General features: G+C 48.9%; 1 protein-coding gene across 1 annotated transcript; it reads left to right on the forward strand.

The window, feature by feature from the left end:
• The first annotated feature begins 15473 nt into the window (after positions 1-15473).
• Positions 15474-19277, forward strand: SRM (spermidine synthase). Its single transcript, XM_043924196.1, has 8 exons — positions 15474-15731; positions 16268-16388; positions 16779-16871; positions 17380-17533; positions 18292-18375; positions 18510-18655; positions 18751-18873; positions 18991-19277. Exons 1-8 carry the CDS (start codon positions 15565-15567, stop codon positions 19009-19011), a joined length of 909 nt encoding a protein of 302 aa, XP_043780131.1. The 5' UTR covers positions 15474-15564; the 3' UTR covers positions 19012-19277.
• Positions 19278-21507: the final 2230 nt, after the last annotated feature.

A 21507-nucleotide genomic window follows, 5' to 3' on the forward strand; every position in this document is an offset into this window, starting at 1 on the left:
AGCGAGCAGGGGCCACTCTCTAGTTTCGATATGCAGGCTTCTCATTACACTGGCTTCTCTTGTTGCATAGCTCGGGCTCTAGGGCCACATGGGCTTCAGTAGTTGTGGCACGTGGACTTATTTGCCCCCATGGTATGTGGGATCTTCCTGAACCAGGGATTGAACTCATGTACCCTGTTGGCAGGCAGATTCTTAACCATGGGACCACCATTTTTGTACTATGCTTAATGTAACACTGAACTTTTTGTACAAATTTGTGACCCAGTCTCTTGATTATTCTTCAGAATTCCATTTGATTTTAGTCCTGAGGTGGGCTATCAAGAAAACACAGAATGATACCATTATTTTTTTAACAAATATTTAAACAAGGAACCTATTTTCTTGGAAGTCTTTCCCATGAGTTATTGAGAGGGCTGACTGTGCGTGAGACCCTGCAGGGTTGCCAGGCCAGACCAGACATGGCTGTGTTGCGGAGAGCAGTCCAGGACAGCCAGAGTGTGAACAAGGCAGGACTCGAGTGGTCGAAGCGAACAGAAAAGCCAGGCTATCCATGGCTTAGCAAAAGATGTTTTTTCTCTATCTGGAAATGGCAACCCACTCCAGTATTCTTGCCTGGAAAATCCAATGGATGGAGGAGACTGACAGGCTACAGTCCATGGGGTCGCAAAGAGCTGGACACAACTGAGTGACTTCACTTCACTTCTTCTCTGTGAATGCAGTCAGCCCAGAGCTGGTGCAGCAACTGGTGGTCCTCAGACTCTGACCACCATGTAGTTGCTCTGCTGTCCTCAACTCGAGCACAGGGCTCCCACCTCCTGGGGCTGCCGACTGTGCCACCTGCCACATCCTCACTCTGTTCAGCTGGAAGGAAGGAAGACCAGCACCCAGCCTCCACTCCCCACTGGCCAGAACTTAGCCACGTGACCACATCAAAGGATACTGAGAAACTCACTAGTTCAATGCCCAGCTAAAAATCCAGGGTTCTGTTCAATTCTATAATTGATCAGAATTTGGTAAGAATGGACACTGAGGCAGCCGTCTGCCAGAAAATGGAGGAGTCTCCACTATAAAAGCTAGATGAGGGAGTTCTCTGGTGGTCTAGTGGTATAGAATTCCAGGTTTTCACTTCTGTGACCTGAGTTCAATCCCTGGTGAAAAATAAAAAGAGAGATGGAAATTTTTTTAAGAAATTATATTCATGGGACTTGCATGGCAGTCCAGTGGTAGAGACTCGGTGTATCCAGTATAAGGAGCTACAGGTTTCATCCCAGGGGAACTAATTCCACATGCCACATAGCCTAGCCGAAAAAAAATTTTAACCAAAGAAAGAGGTTATATTCTACGGAGGATGGCCTGAGGAGGCTTCATAGGTAAGAAGTGCAGAGAACCTTGTTGCCAGCTTTACTGCAGGTTCTCCCCAGACCAGCCCTATGGGCCCAGTCCGAACTCTCCTAGTGGTTCTTTTGTGCGTGCTTAAGTCTGAAGACCAAGTGCTGAAAGCATGGCAGGGAGCCTCATGTTTAGTGGGCTCACCACCTTTCAGAGGTGAAATGAATAGCGGTGACAATGTAGTAAATTTTTCATGGAGGTAAAATGATTCCTTGTCCTGTATTTGGAAGTTATCCTTGCTCATTTTGTCGTGTTTTTTGTTGTTGTTTTACTTTTGTTCTTTCCACACTGCACTGTACATGGAACTTCCCCAACCAGAGATCAAATTGTGCCCCATGTGGTGGAGGTGCAGAGTCTCAACCACTGAACCACCAGGGAATCCTGATTTTGTTTTTTAATAAGATGGAGACTGTAAACTGTACAAGTAGAGGTCTTTTCTAAGTGTCTTATTTTGCAAAAAAAAAAAAAAGTTGGCAACCTGATATCAGTGCCCCAGTGTGTTTTTTGAAATTTTATGGGTTCCTGAAGCCCCAAAGTCCAGGATCACTGAGCCAAGGGATGGAGCCAAGAGCCTTGGGGGTTTGGAGAACATCTGTAGTGCCACTTCATTGAAGCTTGAAGTCGTGGGGAGATTGATTGGATCCTTAAGGACCAGGGAGGAGCGTGAGGTGGGGGTTGGGGGGGTTACGTGTCAGTTGGTAACTGCTTGGTGATTCTGAACTGTGGAAGCTGTGAAGGGCCCTGCGCTCTGGGAAGACAACCTGGCAGGACCGAGTGGGGTTGGAGGTAGAGAATTTAAGAGCAGAAGCTGAGCAGAAGGGCTTTTTGCTCAAGGAAGGTACACTGCTGTTTGTGGCCCTCAGGAAGCTTGCCATACGCATTTTCAACCAAGTAACACCATGTACTGGCCAAACTCGTTCACATTCAGAACCACAGCTGTCTACCTGGCTACACACAATGCTTAAAAAATGACCCCAAGTGCTAATCAGTGACAGAAACACATTCCTGGCCTGTGGCAACCCCATCGCCTTGCAGGGCGGCCATTCACCCGCTCCTGTCCTCTTATAAACTAGCTACCCTTAGGAGGTTGAGACAGCTGACCTATTGAACTGTACTGCTTTACCACTGAGTTATAAACGCACATTGGTCTGAATGCAAGGGAACATTTCAGGTTTTCCCGTCCTGAGTTTGCCTCTCAGTTATAGATTTAAGTGGGCTATATGACAGTGGCTACTTCTGGCAAAACTAGTTTTTCCTCCTTGTGATCTGAAACTGGTGACCTTTCTGGGCTCATGGTCCCTGTACATCTGGGGACTTTTTCACCTAAAATGTATTCAGGACCTTCATTTTCTTTCAGTTTGGAAGGTCTGTGCCACTGCCGTACGAATTATCCCTGAGGTCCCGTTTGCTGTTGGTATTTGAGGCCAAGACCACAGCTCCATCTCCTCTACAGGAGGGTCAAGGGTGTCATTTATTGTCCTCATTTGCGGATGCACATGCTGGAACAGCTTTGTTTAGCTTGCAGGAGGGACGGGACAGACTTGACCTCCCACTGCCCCACCCCCACCCCCATGCAGTGCCCCAGGAATGCCAGGGGCCCAACCTGGGCTCAGCTGTGCAGTGCCTGGGCGTAAGCCAAGACAGCTGATTCCACCGGGTACTTGGGCCTGCGTCCTGGCCGCCCACGTTCACTCAGCCTGTTACCCAGTGCTGCCAGCTATAAACACCATCCCTGGTCTGCTTACAGTCTGGCTCGGGGCACACAGAAGTAAGCAGGCTGTCGCAACTCGGAGTATGTATAAGTGTCTTGATGTGCAGGCTGTGATGTGAGCACTGTGACCCAAGTACAGGGCTGAACCCAGTCAAGCCTGCAGTAACTGGCATGGGTTGACTGTCTCATCGGCTGTGTGATCCTGACCCTGAGTAGATTAACAGTTCCAAGGGAGCCGTCTCCTAGCAATTCTTTTTTTAAAAACAACTTTTTATTTTGTCTTAGGATATAGCAAAAGTAAAAGGAGAAGGGGGCAGACAGAGAATGAGATGGTTGGACAGCATCACCAACTCAATGGACATAAATCTGAGCAAACTCCAGGAGAGAGTGAAAGACGGGAAAGCCTGGTGTGCTACAGTCCATGGGATCAAAAAGAGTTGGACATGACTTTGTGACTGAACAACAACATAAGTGAAAGTGTTAGTTGCTCAGTCATGTCTGACTCTGTGATCCCATGGACTGTAGCGCACCAGGCTGTTCTGTCCATGGGGATTCTCTAGGCATGAATACTGGAGTGGGTAAGCCATTCCCTTCTCCAGGAGATCTTCCTAACCCAAAGTTTGAACCTGGGTCTCCTGCTTTGCAGGCAGACTCTTTACCATCTGAGCCACCAGGAAAGCGGTCACAACATTGCCAATTAACAATGTTGTGAGAGTTTCCAGTGAACAGTGAAGGGATTCAGCCATACATATACTTGTATCCATTCTCCCCCAAGAGCTTCCCTAGTAGCTCAGCTGGTAAAGAATCCACCTGCAATGCAGGAGACGCTGGTTTGACCCCTGGGTCAGGAAGATCCCCTGGAGAAGGGTCAGGCTACCCACTCCAGTATTCTTGGGCTTCCCTGGTGACTCAGATGATAAAGAATCTGCCTGCAATGCGGGAGACCTGGGTTCAATCCCTGGGTTGGGAAGATCCCCTGGAAGAGGGCATGACAACCCATTCCACTATTCTTGCCTGGAAAATCCCCATGGACAGAGGAGCCTGGCAGGCTACAGTCCATGGGGTCGCAAAGAGTTGGACATGACTGAGTGACTAAGCGCACAGCACACATTCTCCCCCAAACTCTTCTCCCATCCAAGCTTCCACATAATTGCCTAGCAATTCTTTTAGTGCCTTGGCTCACTTCCCCTTTAAAAGGAGTTTAACTCAATCAAGGCTCATTGCTATAAGGCATGAGGCTTGTACTAACAAACACCAGTGTGTTTTTCATCTGGGTCAAGAGGATGCAAGCTTCCCACCTCCTAGTGGAGGTTGCAGTTGATCCCATGCAGGGACCTGTGGGGCTCCTGGGCACAAGACCTTTCTGCGTCTCCCATTTCTTTGATTATAGGAAACAGCTTTCATTCAGCCCCCATGACCTTTCCTGAGTTCCAATGGGCAGGTTCAAGTCTCTGTTAATTAGGGAAGGAAGGGGATGTGAGCCCAGGGAGAAACAGTCAAGAGCAGCTTTGGGGCAAGGTCCTGTTTCCCCATCAAAGGATAGACACAACAATATCTCTGAGCTGCTCTGCAGAGACTGAAACCCCCTCTAGGTGGGAGAAGTTAGTGATTAATGATGGTATGTTGCCCATAAGCTTGTAGACACCACATCAGTTGGACCTGAAGGTTGATGATGTGGACTCCTATTTACCTCACCACCAACGCATTGGAAGAATGTCTACATTGGCTACAAAGTCTACAGCCCATGGGGTCACAGAGTCAGACATTAGCATGTTATTATGGGCTTCCCTTGTGGCTCAGCAGTAAAGAATCTGCCTGCCAGTGCAGGAGACAAACGTTCATTCAATCCCTGGGTCAAGAAGATACGCTGGAAGAGAAAATGGCAACCTGCTCCAGTATTCTTACCTATAATATTCCATGGGCAGAGGAGATTGGAGGACTACAGTCCACTGGATCACTAAGATGATTTAGCGAATAAACAACAGGGCTCCCATGTGGCAACACCAGGGAATCCTTCCCTATTGCATCAGGCTTTGTCTGTGATGGAATGTTGGTTGGGATTTTCCCTTTTGGACTAGCCTTGTTATGGGCAACCAGAACTCTGTTGCATCTTGTAGCCCCCTCGTAGGGTATGTTTACAAAACTCTTGCTATTCAGTTGCTAATAGTACCCAATTTAGAGACCCCCATGGACTAAAGCATGCCAGGTTCCCCTGTTCTTCACCATCTCCTGAGTTTGCTCAAATTCATGTCCATTGAGTCGGTGATGCCATCCAACCATCTTATCCTCTGCAGTCCCTTCTCCTGCCCTCAGTCTTTCCCAGCATCAGGATATTTTCCAGTGAGTCAGCTCTTCGCATCAGGTAGCCAAAGTATTGGAACTTCAACTTCAACATCAGTCTTTCTAATGAATATTCAGGGTTGATTTCCATAGGATTTTGTTAGATTAGATTAAATCTAATTGGGTACATGGATTTAATTGAGAGTGGGCTAGAGATTTGGTTTCACCATTCAAAGTTTTCTTGGAATTCTGCTTTAGATGACAGCTTGTGAGTTCCTTTGCTTTTAAGTAATCTGTATTTCCCATTGAAATCTTTTACTTTGGTTAAGTAAGTATTGTTTGACAGATTCTAAAAGGGCTTCCCTGGTGGCTCAGCAGCAAAGAATCTGCCTGCAATGCAGGAGACCTGGCTTCGATCCTTGGGTTGGGAAGATCCCCTGGAGGAGGGCATGGGAACCCACTCCAATACTCTTGCCTAGAGAATCCCATGGGCAGAGGTACCTGGCAGACTGTAGTCCATAGGATCACACAGAGTTGGACACGACTGAAGCAACTAAGCAGCAGCAGAAGGCCAAGGCTTCAGAGAGAAATACTTAATAATTAGTGTGTTAAATTTCATGGAATTTCTAAAAATCTGGTATGCCCTAGTAAAATGTTGTCAGTCATTATTTCTAGTTGTTTTAAAATGTTGCATGTCACAATAACTCAGTTTCTTTTGTCAATCCCATTGTGACCAAATGTTTATGACCTTTTAAAGTCTTTCTGTGATTTATAGATGGCTATTGTTGTATTCATGTATATTCATGTATGGACATGAATTTAAGCAAACTCCAGGAGATAGTGGAGGACAGAGGAGCCTGGCATGTTGAAGGGCATGGGGTTGAAACCAGTTGGACGTGACTCAGGGACTGAACAACAACGTTGTTGTAGTCTGCTAAATCTCACGTTATACTGGGGAACTGGGGAAGGAAAAAAAAGTCCTAAGGGAAAACCTAATCGCTTCATAAAAAGTTACAAAGAGGATTGGTTACTAAATGGATGGTTGAATATGGTAATAATTTTATGGGTTTTGTCTGAAATGTCACTGGTTTTGACTCATGTTTTCCAGATATAGGGAAGCCCTTCTCCTCAAGTTGGTTATGATTTATAACAGTTTGGTAAATTATACCTCTGTGAGTAAAATTGAGATATTTTTCTTTTTCCTCTGCCTGTTCCCTTAAACATTGTAAACTCTTGGGTTCTGAGTAGCCTTATCAGGCAAATGGGAAAGACTCTTCTGGCATGTGTGGGGATCTTGATATTTTGAGGACCTCTATAGAAGAGAGAAAGTCACCTAGGCAAAATCTGATGGCAGACCTTTGACATGGCTTTCTTGGCCTTGAGAGGTCTTTTGGAAACTTTCATCTGAGACTCCTTCTGAGGAATTACACCAGCGTCAGTGTGGATGAACCGATGTGGTCAATGGACCAAACTTATTTTAAAAACAAATTAGTCTCAGCTGTACTTGATGAAAATGGAGGTAATTCTAGAAAAAAGAGGTTTCACTGAATGTTAAATTCTAGTTTTGTTAAATAAGGTCTATGTTTACCCACTTTCCTTGTTGGTGCATCATATTGTTACAAAATCTAATTGTCAGAAGAACACTAAGTTTGTTTCTGAAGCCTAACTATGTAATTAATCTTCGGATAAAAATCAGATGCTCCATAATCTACAACCAGGAGATTAACACCAGGCTATGGTCATTTAAATTTACAGGCTCCCTTACGCTGGGGACAATTAAATCATACTAAGGACTAATACTGCTAGCTCTGTTACTTTTTATTTTACCTGTTTTACAAAAGTATTGTTTACAGCATTATCAGATATGTGACTGAGCCTCTGATAAAATGATGATACATAATTTGATATGAGATCAATGACTGTAACAGTATAACTCTAGATATGGGAAGAACAAGAGGCAATATTTTCCTTAAGAGGCTAGTGACACAAAGGGTCCAGCCTTTTGGCACTGTTAAAAGGAGGCCTAGTCCAATAATAGCAGCACACTGAGTGGCCTATCTTCACCAGACCTGGGAATAAGCATTCCTAACACCATGGGATGAAATGGTCATTAAATGCCCCCCAAACCATGATCACATACATGACCCTGAAGGGACCCTGCCAAATGAAAATTGGCACTTGCCATCTGCCTCTGCAAGGATTAAGTCAGTGGCCACTATAGTCACTGAACTTCAACACCCCTTGAATAAAGGAATTCAGAATGGAGATCAGAAATGAGGCACTCTGTGCCCTGAGAAAAACTGGCTGAACAGGCTTTCAGGTAGTTAGATATTGTCAGAAGATTTTATGAGCCTGAATTCTTGCATTTTCCCATATCTAGAAAAGCAATGAAATCATTAACAGTGACATCTGCTTTAACATTGGGGAGGGAAATGCATTTGAGGGTCAAAATGGAGTCCTAGGTGATCATAGTGGTTGTGATTCGGATGTGATCATTCCAGAATTGTTGCAAACTTGAATTTTCTGAGCTATATCACAATCCGCAAGTATTTTAAAATTCCCCCGCCCTCTTCAACAAGATTTTGGCTAAAGACTGAGAGGTTGAATAGAGGCTTTTCCAGTCAGAAAAGAAAAAGCATTGGAAGTGACAAAAACCCTTCTTAAGGAAACTATAAGGAAAAACTCTTAACTATAAGGTTATAAAGAAAACTCTTGCCAAGCAATGCAAAAAACTCATCTAAAATGGGACAAGTCCTTGCCAATTTCTATATTCAACAGACTGGACAACTATTAACTGCTATGCATGAGTTTGTATTCCACAGATCCCCCCCCACCCCCACCCAGAAGCTTCCTTCCATCCCTTCAAAGCAAGAAACCAAATGCTACTGAAAATGTGAAAAAGGCAATAACCTGAGCAGCAGCTTGAAAATAAAGGAAGGGACCCTATAACATTCTTCTTACTACTTCCTATTCACACCTCTCTAAAATTGGATGGAGTAAAACTGTGGGTACATCACACCAGAGTAAAAAGATTACCAGGTGACCAGCCAAGTCAGCAAGCAGTCTCCTGAGAAGCAGACATTGTATTTGTTCCAACAAGCAGAATGAAAGTTCTGTGTTCTTACCCTTTCTTATGCCTTCTACCTATAGATTCATATGCTGATTCTTTCAGTCATTTTAACTGCTAGTTATGTGGCCAGCTTCCTATTTCCAGGTCTCCCCTGGATTTTCATGGGTTTTCCCCATGTAGGGAATGGCCTGGAAACAGCTGGCTACAATAAGTCTCTCTGAAGTGCCAGTTCCAAACTGGTCTTGAGACTTATTCTCCCGAATTCCTAAGGAAATGAGATCTATTCTGTCTACTAAAGTTCTAGCTGTCATTCCCTTTACCTCTATCTGGGTCTGCTGCACCAAAATGGCAGAACAAGGGATTGAGGTCTTAATCATATGAGACCTGGATCCAGGACAGGGAACTCAACTATTTCCAAATCGATATCTGTTCTCCCAAAGTTAGGCAGGACTATGCCTCATCTCAGCTTGAAGTAGTTACAGTGGTCATCACTCCATTCCCTGAAAGATTTGGGGAAAGATAAAACCAGAGTGGGAATTAAAGCTTGAGTTGCCCCAAATCCAAGTTTCTCTGATGTGTGTGTGTGTGTGTGTGTGTGTTCATTGCTTAGTCATGTCTGATTCTCTGTGACCCCATGAAGTATAGCCCACCAGGGTCCTCTGTCCATGGGATTCTCCAGGCAAGAATACTGGAGTGGGTTGCCATTCCCTTCTCCAGGGGATCTTCCTGACCCAGGGATCGAACCCGGGTCTCCTGCATTGAAGGCAGATTTTTTTCCTTCTGAGCCACCAGGGAATCCCATCCTCTGCTGAGTTCTACCCAAAAACAATTATTCCCATTTCTCATCCAATATCTGGTCTCAAGGTTGAGGAGTATCAAAGAAAAGTAGGGTATTGATCCCATGCAGGGCCCTGTGGGGCTCCCGGGCACAAGGCCTTCATGTCTCCCATTCCTTTCATTATAGGAAACAGCCTTTATTCAGCCTCCAGGAACTTCTCTGAGTTTCAGTGGGCAGATTCAAGCAGTTGTTAATTAAGGAAGGGAGGGGATTCGAGATCATGAAGAAACAATCAATACTGTTTCTCTATCAACAGATATATACAACATTCAGTTCAGGTCAGTTCAGTCACTCAGTTGTGTCTGACTCTGTGACCTCATGGACCACAGCACACCAGGCCTCCCTGTCCATCACCAACTCCTGGAGTTTACCCAAACTCATGTCCATCGAGTCAGTGATACCATCCAACCATCTCATCCTCTGTTGTCCCCTTCTCCTACCCTCAATCTTTCCCAGCATCATGGTCTTTTCTAAGGAGTCAGCTCTTCACATCCGGTGGCCAAGTACTGGAGGTTAAGCTTCAACAGCAGTCCTTCCAATGAACACTCAGGATTGATCTAATTTAGGATGGACTGGTTGGATCTCCATGCAGTCCAAGGGACTCTCAAGAGTCTTCTCCAACACCACAGTTCAAAAAGCATCAATTTTTCGGTGCTCAGCTCTCTTTATAGTCCAACTCTCACATCCATACATGACTACTGGAAAAACCATAGCTTTGACTAGACGGACCTTTGTTGGCAAAGTAATGTCTCTGCTTTTTAATATGCTGTCTAGGTTGGTCATAACTTTTCTTCCAAGGAGCAAATGTCTTAATTTCATGGCTGCAGTCACCATTTGCAGTGATTTTGGAGCCCAAGAAAATAGTATTCCACTGTTTCCCCATCTATTTGCCATGAAGTGATGGAACCACATTCCATGACCTTAGTTTTCTGAATGTTGAGTTTTAAGCCAACTGCTTTACTCTCCTTTTTCACTTCCATCAAGAGGCTGTTTAGTTCTTCTTCACTTTCTGCCATAAGGGTGGTGTCATCTGCATATCTGAGGCTATTGATATTTCCCCTGGCAATCTTGATTCCAGCTTGTGCTTCCTCCAGCCCAACATTTCTCATGATGTGCTCTGCATATAAGTTAGATAAGCAGGGTGACAATATACAGCCTTGACATACTCCTTTCCCAATTTGGAACCAGTCTGTTGTTCTGTGTCCAGTTCTAACTGTTGCTTCCTGACCTGCATACAGATTTTTCAAGAGGCAGGTCAGGTGGTCTGGTATTCCCATCTCTTTCAGAATTTTCTGCAGATTATTGTGATCCACACAGTCAAAGGCTTTGGCATAGTCAATAAAGCAGAAATAGAGGTTTTTCTGGAACTCTCTTGCTTTTTCTGTGATCCAATGGATGTTGGCAATTTGATCTCTGGTTCCTCTCCCTTTAATAAATCCAGCTTGAACATCTGGAAGTTCACAGTTCCCGTATTGCTGAAGCCTGGCTTGGAGAATTTTGAGCATTACTTTACTAGCGTGTGAGATGAGTGCAATTGTGCGGTAGTTTGAGCATTCATTCTTTGGCATTGCCTTTCTTTGGGATTGGAATGAAAACTGACCTTTTCCAGTCCTGTGTTACAAGTCCTAATAGAGTCCTTGTAACTCTATTAGTCTTTGCCCTGCTTCATTCTGTACTCCAAGGCCAAATTTGCCTGTTACTCCAGGTGGTTTTTGACTTCCTACTTTTGCATTCCAGTCCCCTATAATGAAAAGGACATCTCTTTTGGGTGTTAGTTCTAAAAGGTCTTGTAGGTCTTCATAGAACTGTTCAACTTCAGCTTCAGCGTTACTGGTCGGGGCATAGAGTTGGATTACCATGATATTGAATGGTTTGCCTTGGAAACAAACAGAGATCATTCTGCCATTTTCGAGATTGCATCCAAGTACTGCAATTTCAGACTCTTTTGTTGACTATGATGGCTACTCCATTTCTTCTAAGGGATTCCTGCCCACAGTAGTAGATATAATGGTCATCTGAGTTAAATTCACCCATTCCAGTCCATTTTAGTTTGCTGATTCCTAGAATGTCGACGTTCACTCTTGCCATCTCCTGTTTGACCACTTCCAATTTGCCGTGATTCATGGACATAACATTCCAGGTTCCTATGGAATATTGCTCTTTACAGCATTGGACCTTGCTTCTATCACCAGTCACATCCACAATTGGGTGTTGTTTTTGCTTTGGCTCCATCCCTTCATTCTTGCTGGAGTTATTTCTCCACTGATCTCCAGTAGCATATCTCCAGGAGACAACATTATCTTTGATCTATTTTGCAGATATGGAAACCCCCTCCAGGAGGGAGAAGTTAGTGATTAACAATGGTATGCTGCCCACAGGGATAGGGAAACAGGATTTAACAGGTCTATGAAGACCTAAAAGACCTTCTAGAACTAACACCAAAAAAAGATGTCCTTTTCACAATAAGGGACTGGAATGTAAAAGTATGAAGTCAAGAGATACCTGGAGTAAAGGCAAGTTTGGCCTTGGAGTACAGAATGTAGCAGGGCAGAGGCTAGTAGAGTTTTGCCAATAGAACGCACTGGTCATAGCAAACACCATCTTCCAACAACACAAGAGAAGACTCTACACATGGACATCACCAGATGGCCAACACTGAAATCAGATTGATCGCAAGTCGTCTTTGCAGTCAAAGATGAAGAAGCTTTATACAGTCAGCAAAAACAAGGCCAGGAGCTCACTGTGGCTCAGATCATGAACTCCTTACTGCCAAATTCAGATTTAAATTGAAGAAAGTGGGAAAACCACTAGACCATTCAGGTATGACCTAAATCAAATCTGTTATGATTATACAGTGGAAGTGACAAATAGATTCAAGGGATTAGATCTGATAGACAGGGTGCCTGAAGAAATATGGACAGAGGTTTGTGGCATTGTACAGAAGGCAGTGATAAAAGCCATCCCCAAGAAAAAGAAAGGCAAAAAGCCAAAATGGTTGTCTGAGGAGACCTTACAAATAGCTAAGAAAAGAGAAGTGAAAGGCAAAGGAGAAAAGGAAAGATATACCCATCTAAATGCAGAGTTTGAAAGAATAGCAAGGAGAAATAAGAAAGCCTTCCTCAGTGATCAGTGCAAAGAAATAGAGGAAAACAATAGAATAGGAAAGACTAGAGATCTCTTCAAGATGATTAGAGATACCAGGGGAACATTTCATGCAAAGATGGCCACAATTAAGGACAGAAATGATATGGACCTAACAGAAGCAGAAGATTTTAAGAAGAGGTGGCAACAATACACAGAAGAACTATACAAAAAAGTGACCCAGATAACCATGATGGTGTGATCACTCACCTAGAGCCAGACATCCTGGAATGTGAGGTCAAGTGGGCCTTAGGAAGCATCACTATGAACAAAGCTAGTGGAGGTGATGAAATTCCAGTTAAGCTATTTCAAGTCATAAAAGATGATGCTGGTAAAGTGCTGCATTCAATATGCCAGCAAATTTGGAAAACTCAGCAGTGGCCACAGGATTGGGAAAAGTCAGTTTTTATTCCAATCCCAAAGAAAGGCAATGCCAAAGAATGTTCAAACTACTGCACAATTGCACTCACCTCACACACTAGCAAAATAATGCTGAAAATTCTCCAAGGAAGGCTTCAACAGTATGTGAACTGAGAACCTCCACTTGATCAAGCTGGATTTAGAAAAGACAGAGGAACCAGAGATCAAGTTGCCAACATCCGCTGGGTCATAGAAAAAGCAAGAGAAAACATCTGCTTCCAGAAAAACATCTGCTTCTGCTTTATTGACTATGCAAAAGCCTTTGACTATGTGGATCACCACAAACTGTGGAATATTCTTCAAGAGATGGGAATACCAGACCACCTTCCCTGCTTCCTGAGAAATCTGTATGCAGGTCAAGAAGCAACAGTTAGAACTGGACATGGAGCATCAGACTGGTTCCAAATTGGGAAAGGAGTACATCAAGGCTGTATATATATTTTCACCCTGCTTATCTAACTTCTATGCAGAATACCTCATGCGAAATGCCAGGCTGGATGAAGCACAAGCTGGAATCAAGATTGCCAGGAGAAATATCAATAGCCTCAGATATGCAGATGACACCACCCTTATGGCAGAAAGCAAAGAAAAGCCTCTTGATCAAAGGGAAAGAGGAGAGTGAAAAAGCTGGAGAAAAAACTCAACATTCAGAAAACTAAGATCATGGCATCCGATCCCATCACTTCATGGCAAATAGATGGAGAAACAATGGAAACAGTGACAGACTTTATTTTCCTGGGCTCCAGAATCACTGTGGATGGTGACTGCAGCCATGAAATGAAAAATACTTGCTCCTTGAAAGAAAAGCTATGATCAAGCTTGACAGCATGTTAAAAAGCAGGGACATTACTTTGCCAACAAAGGTCCATCTAGTCAAGGCTATGGTTTTTCCAGTAGGCATAAATGTGAGAGTTGGACCATAGAGAAAGCTGATTGCTGAAGAATTGATGCTTTTGAACTGTGGTGTTGGAGAAGACTCTTGAGAGTCCCTTGGACTCCAAGGAGATCCAACCAGTCAATCCCAAAGGAAATAGTCCTGAATATTCATTGGAAGGACTGATGCTGAAGCTGAAGCTCCAATATTTTGGCCACCTGATGCATAGAGCTGACTCCTTAGACAAGACCCTGATGCTGGGAAAGATTGAAGGCAGGAAGAGAAGGGGATGACAGAGGATGAGATGGTTGGATGGCATCACTGACTTGATGGACATGAGTTTGAGCAAAGCTCTGGGAGTTGGTGATGGACAGGGAAGCCTGGCATGCGGCAGTCCATGGGGTTACAAAGAGTTGGACATGACTGAGCAACTGAACTGAACTGATGCTGCCCACAGGCGCATGGACCCCATACCAGTTTGACTTGAAGGTTGATGATGTGGACTCCTACTTACTTCACCACCAACCCATTAGAAGAATGTCCACGAGCTGATCATGCCCTCTTTAAACAGTGCCTAGAAAACTTGTCACTGTCTTCCCCAAGTTGGGGACACATGGTTTTGAGGGCATGAATCCTCTGTATCCCCCTTTACCTGGCGAAGCAAGAAAGCTACCCTTTCCAGTAGAAAAGGTATAGTATTTGGGTGAAGTACCACCCAAAACTGTCTCTGAGATTTGATTCTGCACCAGTATACAGAGAAGCTGAGCTTTCAGCATTACAAAAAGTCCCTCAAAAAAACACCCCTGTCATAATGTCACCCGTGGCTTATACCAGTTTCACCTCCCTGCCCTGGCATGCGGAGAACTAAGCATGTACAGCAATTAGCATTTAATATTTGGTAATTAGCATGCTTAATGTGATTCAGAAAAGTTCCTTGACATTTTCACAAAATCAGAAAGCACATTCCCGCCCACCTTTCAAGAAGCCAGGCCCAGTTTGTCAAAAAAAAACCCCACAAAACAAAAGCCCTGTGTGCCAGTCTTTTTTGGTGCTGAATATGCATGTGTTGGCCTCTTCCGGGACACTGCTGGTAAATTTAGAAACTCGTTTAGAAAAGAACTCTTTCTCATTCAGCAGCCATACGCCCAAGGATCAGAGAATCTAAGGAGAAATGCCTAAATCGAGCTTAAGTCCTGGGGCTGTGATGGCTCTTCTGAAGTAAATAAAACCCTCGTCGTGCCCCCGACCAAGCACACTGCTTTGCTGAAGTCCAACACGGACCCAAATTTGCGTACGCGGTAAAGATGATACATTCTACTCTAGCTCCAGCGAAACATCGTAACTCTTCTTTCGACAGTGTAGCCACCCGGTCCAGTGTTTCCAGCCCAAGGGTTCAAGCCGGCAGCCCTGACTTCTCCGCGATCGGACACGCCGCTCTGGGCCCGAGATGTCAGCTCAGGTTTCCCCTGCGGAGTCGGGTACCCCTCGCTCCCTCTCGGGCCAGTCTGTGCCTCCCCGAGCCCGGCCCCACGTGGCCCAGGGAAGCTGCCGCACTAGCCTGCTGCCGCAGACGGACGGCCCGCCTCAGCCACTGGACGCAGCGCTGCAGGTCGGAGACCAATGAGTGCGCGCGGACGCCGGAGGGGGCGGTGCCGCCGGGCCGCCGCGCAAGGGCGCCGCCACTGGAGGGCTTGGGGCCCGCCCCTGGCAACAGGCCCCGCCCCGCCGGCCGGGTTAGGTTGCCGCGCGGCCGGCGGGCGGAGTTGGTCCCGTTGTGCTGCGGCTCCGCGCGGCCTGCAGTCCCGGGCCCGCGCCCCGCACCGCCCGCCCGCCCGCCCGCCATGGAGCTTGGCCCCGACGGCCCCGCCGCCCCCGGCCCCGCTGCCATCCGCGAGGGCTGGTTCCGCGAGACGTGCAGCCTGTGGCCCGGCCAGGCCCTGTCTCTGCAGGTGGAGCAGCTGCTACACCATCAACGCTCGCGGTACCAGGATATCCTCGTCTTCCGCAGGTACCAGCGCCCGCCCGGCCCCGCGCCCCGGCCGCCCGGCCCCGCGCAGCCCGCCGGCACTCCAGCCCTGGGCTCGGCCCGGCCCGACCCTCTTCCTGCCTGATCCCTGTCTTGCGCGCTTTACCTCCGGACGCCCCCGGCGGTCTCTGCCCGCTCCTTCCCCTGCAAAACTGTCAGAAGTTCTCGTGAACTAGGCCCGTCTCTAACCTCCGTCCCCTCCCCAACCCGCATCCTTCTCGCTGGGCTGGGGACCGGCTTTTCGGGCGGTCCTCCTCGGCGGGGAGGGAGCCGGAATCTGCGCCGACCCGCTGCGCCGAGCTCCACGTGTCAGTCCCGGACACGTCAGAGCCGGGACCCCGCGTCCAGCCTCCACCCAGCGGGCCCGCCCGCCGATCCTCGCCACGTGTCACCCCCCGGACTCACCCCTGGAGCCCCCTCGGCAGGTTGGGAGAGATTCTTCTCACCCTGGGCGAGTGGGGGGCACGTTGCCCCCTTCCCGAGGAGCCCAGGTCGCTGACTGTCACTCCCACCCTCAGTAAGAGCTACGGAAATGTGCTGGTGTTGGACGGCGTTATCCAGTGCACCGAGAGGGACGAGTTCTCCTACCAGGAGATGATCGCCAACCTGCCCCTCTGCAGCCACCCCAACCCACGCAAGGTACCCCGTCCCAGCTAGATCCAGCGCTGGGCCCAGGGATAGCCCCCGAGAACAGTGCTGGGGGCCCCAGGAGGGCCCAGTGCTCAGCCCTCCCCAAAGGGTTGTCAGAGAAGTGATAATGGAGGACGAGGGGCCTAGAGTGGGGGCTAACACCCGGGCTGAGGCCTGAAGCTTGAGATGGAGCAGCCTTGGCAGGAGTTCCCAGGAAAAGGGGACAAAGTGGAATATAAAATGATTAGGTTTGTGACACAGGGGAGCTGAGAAATGTTCCAGGGAGCTCTGTCTGCTCAGTGCGGTTTAGGGGGCAGAGAGGCCGGCCACTAACTCCGCTGGAGCCTGTTTGGTGGGGCTCATGCCCTGCTCCTGGCTGACTCTTTGTCCACTTGGCAGGTGCTGATCATTGGGGGCGGGGATGGAGGCGTCCTGCGGGAGGTGGTCAAGCATTCCTCTGTGGAGTCTGTGGTCCAGTGCGAGATTGACGAGGTGAGCGCACAGCTGGGTGGGTCTGGGTTCAAGTCCCAGTTTGCCCTGAATTGACTGTTTACCACTGGGCAAGTTGCTTAACCTTTCGTGAGCATTTAGGTGCCGGGTTCACTGGTGCATCAGCAGGTCTAGTCCCTGACTCCTTGGAGTTGACATTCAACTTAGGAGTCAAAGGGTTATCTGATAAAGGTGTGTGTAGTAAGGCATACAGGCCAGGTGGAATTCCAGCCCTCTGAAATAGCAAGGAAGCCACTCTCCTGGGGCGGTTGGGTTTGGGGAGGGGGAGCAGGGGTGGTGGGGGTGTGGGCCGAGCTGCTGGTGGGAGTCAGCCCTCTGAGAAGGGGAGGTACCAAGCTGCTCCCTGCTGTACAGATGTGCAAACTGGGGTTCCACAAAGGAATGGCTTGTCTAAGGTGAATCAGGCTCTGAGAAGGGGTCCCACTCAACTCTGGCTCCGGGTTCCACAACCCCTGTGGCCTAACATGTTCCCTCCTGTCCCCCTCCCCAGGATGTTATTCAAGTCTCCAAGAAGTTCCTGCCCAGCATGGCCATTGGCTACTCCAGCTCAAAGCTGACCCTACACGTGGGTGATGGTTTTGAGTTCATGAAACAGAACCAGGACGCCTTTGATGTCATCATCACTGACTCCTCAGATCCCATGGGTAAGCGGGGTTGACCTGGAGCTTCTGGCAGCCACCAGAGGGGAGGCCAGCATTCCCCTCTGTGTCCCAAGCCCAAGTTGCAGAATAGAGGATGGAGGGGCCCTCCAGAACTAGTGCGGCTCTTTTCCCTTCTAAGGTGTCACCTATCACCTCAAACATGGCTCAGCAGAGTAGGGGCACTAGGCTACTGCCCAGAGTTGGTTGAGAGCCTGGAGGAGAGTGGGGCCTTGGTCCACTGAGGCCCCAGTTTCCTCCTCAGCCTCCTCTCTGCCCCTGACAGGCCAGTGTCAGGGTGTGTGCAGGGATCTCATCTTTTTTCTTTTCTAACAATTATTTTTATTTGGCTATGCTGGGTCTTAGTTGTAGCACGTGGGATCTAGTTCCCCAACTGGGGAATCAAACCTGAGCCCCCTGCATTAGGAATGCAGGGTCTTAGTCACTGGACTATCAGGGAAGTTCCACAGGATATAGTCTTAAACCAAGGCCCAGGGTGGAGACTGCCCTGATGCAGTGCCGACAAGATCCCCTAGAAATGGGGTTAAAACATGGAGTCCCTTCACACTGGGGCACCGGATCCCTGCACCCCTCCAAAGCACCCTCTTCGTGGTTGGTTTCTGAGTTCCATAGGCCTGGCTTCAACTCCCAGCTCTGCCCTCTGGTGGCTGTGTGGATGTGTATCTTGGGGTGAGAGTGGCCCTCATGCCCCCAGAGGCAGGCTCAGGCCGTGTCCTGTGGTGCTTGTCCCCCTGTCTCTGCAGGTCCTGCTGAGAGCCTCTTCAAGGAGTCCTATTACCAGCTCATGAAGACTGCCCTCAAGAAGGACGGCATTCTCTGCTGCCAGGGTGAGGGGGCTAGGGTGGACTGGGTGCTGCTGGGTGAGCCAGGCTCCGGCCGGGAGGGATCCGGCTGGAGCTGGACCAGGCGCTGCCCCTAGCCGGTGCTGACATCATCTGACCACCCCGCCCCACCACCACAGGCGAGTGCCAATGGCTGCACCTGGACCTCATCAAGGAGATGCGGCACTTCTGCAAGTCTCTCTTCCCAGTGGTGGACTACGCCTACTGCACCATCCCCACCTACCCCAGCGGCCAGATCGGCTTCATGCTGTGCAGCAAGAACCCAGTGAGCCGCAGTGGACTGGCCCCCGGGGGGGGGAGGCGGGAGCCTGGCAGGGGGGCCAGGAGAGCACGTCTCTGAGACAACACCCCTGTCCCCAGAGCACCAACTTCCGGGAGCCCTTGCAGCCACTGATGCAGAAGCAGGTAGAAGAGATGCAGCTGAAATACTACAACTCCGACGTGCACCGGGCAGCCTTCGTCCTCCCTGAGTTTGCCCGGAAGGTGAGGCCCCCCACACACACACCCTGATGGGCAGGGGGTACCCAGGGCTCCCTGAAGGGCCATCTTGCCCACCCCCCCAGCCCAGCCCCCTCCTGAAGAGGCCTTGTGTCCTTTCAGGCCCTGAATGATGTGAGCTGAGCCGGGGTACTGCTGCTGACGCTGCCCACGACCTCGGACAGGGAGCCTCTGGGGCACCTGGGTCCCGCCAGCCCCGGACAAGACCCCTGCTGGCTTGCCCACCAACTGACTGTTACATGGCCCCAGAACGCTGTCCGGCTGGCCCTGCCGGGTGGACTGTCTGTCTTCCTCTGGGTGGCGTTCAGCCACCAAACCTATACCAGCTGTGTACAGCATCTCCCCCACCTCTGTTGCCCCTCACTCACCAAACACATGTATTTATAACAGAAGTCTTGATTGTGTGTCCCTGGACTTCAGATGGGCCCAGTCAGGGGCTACCTCAGCCATCAGTGGGTTCTCCTGTGTGCCAGACCCTGAGTTGGCGCCCGTCTGGCCTCCAAGTGTCTGCTGCGGGAGCAGGCAGGCTTCTCCCTGTGTGACCTTGGGCCAGCCCCTTGAGCTCTGTAGGACCCAGAGATGCAACAGTCATCACACTGGCCCAAGTCTGTCCTGAGAAGCGGCCCTTAATCTTTCTATCCCCAAGCCCCACACACAGTTGGTGGTGGTAGACCCATGGCGTCTGGGCTGGGGAGTTGTCAAAAATCAAGGGATTTGCCTTCCCTTGGGGCTGCACAGCAGGGCTCTCAGAAGAATCTGGGCCAGGACCCATCCTGGGAAAGGTGGTGGCGGTGACCCAGAGGCAGCTGTCTGGAGCTTGGTTGGGATCCAATTCCTTGGGCGTGCATATTAGGTACCTTGACTTGGCTCAGATTTTAGACCTGGGTTCAAATCCTGCCTCCCCTCCTCATGAGTATGCCCTCTGGTTAATTCCTAGAAATTTCCCCCAAGTGTTGAGAGGCTGAGAAAGCAGGTGTGGGCAGCTGCCCACGAGGACTCTGTGAGCGGACTGTCCCCTCTCCAAGGTGCTGAACCTGCAGGTACCTCATCCCTCCTGGCTGCCAGGACTGGGGCTCTGGTGGTGGGACCAAAGTCACCACAATGGGCAACAGATTGGCGAAGGGGGCCTCTAGCCCACTCCTGACTCAGGATTGGCAAGGAAGGTCCGCACTCCTTGCAAGAGCTGGCCTCACCAATCCCAGCCCCACATCTGCCCTCGGCAGTGGTATGACCAGGGAACATGTTAACCTGGGAGACTGAGGGAGCAGAGAGCAGGACAAGAGAGTCACTCCAACCTGGTGGTAGTTTGAGGGTCCCCCCAACTGCACCCCTACCCTGGGCACCCACTTTGGGGTCCCCACTCAGCAGGGGCTAAGACTGCAGTCATAATGGGAGTGGGAACAGGAAAGCTCTGCCGTCTATTCCTTTGGTGGCCCCAGGCCAGTCCCCGCCCTCTCTGGGCTTCTCCACGGTCATGACGCTCTTGGGCTGTGAGCACTTTTTGATGTTCATCCCTGGTCAGCAAGTCTGACCCCAAGCTGAGTTCCCCATTCCACCCCGGGTCTTCCTCCCTGGAGGCCCGGTGAAGTCAGGGCTTGTCTGGGCTACAAGGCGAGTACCAGGCAAAGGAAGACTAGTGACGGCCAGCTGAGGAGCACTGTCCTGTCACCTGCTTTAATCCCTTTAACCTTGACAGTTAAGGGAGGAAGGTAGATACTATTAATTCCACATTACATCAGGTGACCTCCCAAGGCCACACCAGACTGTAGGCCTCCTAGGAGCTGCTCCACTCCATCTGCAGAGGCAGCTCAGCCCAAGCACCTAGGTGCTCCCAGCAGGGTGGCTGCCTGGACCTCCACTCTTTGTGCCCCACCTCCCTGTCTTAGGCCCGTCAGTGATCAAGCTCCAGGAGGGCCCATCTTGAGTAAGACCAGAGGAATGAAGGCAGGCAGTGAAAATGGGTTCCATCTCTAGGGATACTGGACCTGGGTCACACTAACTCTGTGACTTGAAAGTGTTAGTTGCTCAGTCATGTCCAACTGTTTGCAACCCCATGGACTGTAGCCTGCCAGGCTCATCTGTGTATGTAATTCTCTAGGAGAAAATACTCATGGGAGTATTTCCCCAATACCATGCTCTCCTCCAGGAGATCTTCCCAACACAGGGATCAAACCCCGGTCTCCCACATTGCAGGCAGATTCTTTACTGTCTGAGTCACAAGGGAAGCCTGTGACAGATATAACTCCTGACTCAGTTATCCTGTCTGTAAAATGGGAGCAATGGTTCTCAACGGTTACAAGGTTTCATCAAGGAGCACATGTCAGATGGTTCTCATTGAGCTGGTGGAAATCAGAATTCTTTCTCAGAGCAGAGGAAGAAGAAGAAAGGGCCCAAGTTGCAGAAATAGCAGCAAGAACGCCTGACGTGGGACTGCCCTGGTCATCCAGTGCTTAAGAATCCGCCTACCAGACAGGGGACTCGGATTTGATCCCTGCTCTGGGAAGATCCAAGACATTAAAATAAATAAATAAATAAAAGCCTGACCTGGAAGCAGAAGGTATCTGCTGTGTAAATCCCTCCACTTCCCCAAATGTGAGTGAAGTCTGTATATACCTCAAA

This window comes from Cervus elaphus, chromosome 14, assembly GCF_910594005.1.
Source record: "Cervus elaphus chromosome 14, mCerEla1.1, whole genome shotgun sequence".
Lineage (NCBI taxonomy): Eukaryota > Metazoa > Chordata > Mammalia > Artiodactyla > Cervidae > Cervus > Cervus elaphus.

Excerpts from the sequence above, each read along its gene's own strand:
- SRM (XM_043924196.1), top strand. The coding sequence starts at position 15,565 with ATGGAGCTTGGCCCCGACGGCCCCGCCGCCCCCGGCCCCGCTGCCATC. Across the intron at positions 15,732-16,267 it reads GATATCCTCGTCTTCCGCAG|TAAGAGCTACGGAAATGTGC; the intron begins GTACCAGCGCCC and ends TCCCACCCTCAG. Across the intron at positions 16,389-16,778 it reads GCCACCCCAACCCACGCAAG|GTGCTGATCATTGGGGGCGG; the intron begins GTACCCCGTCCC and ends TCCACTTGGCAG.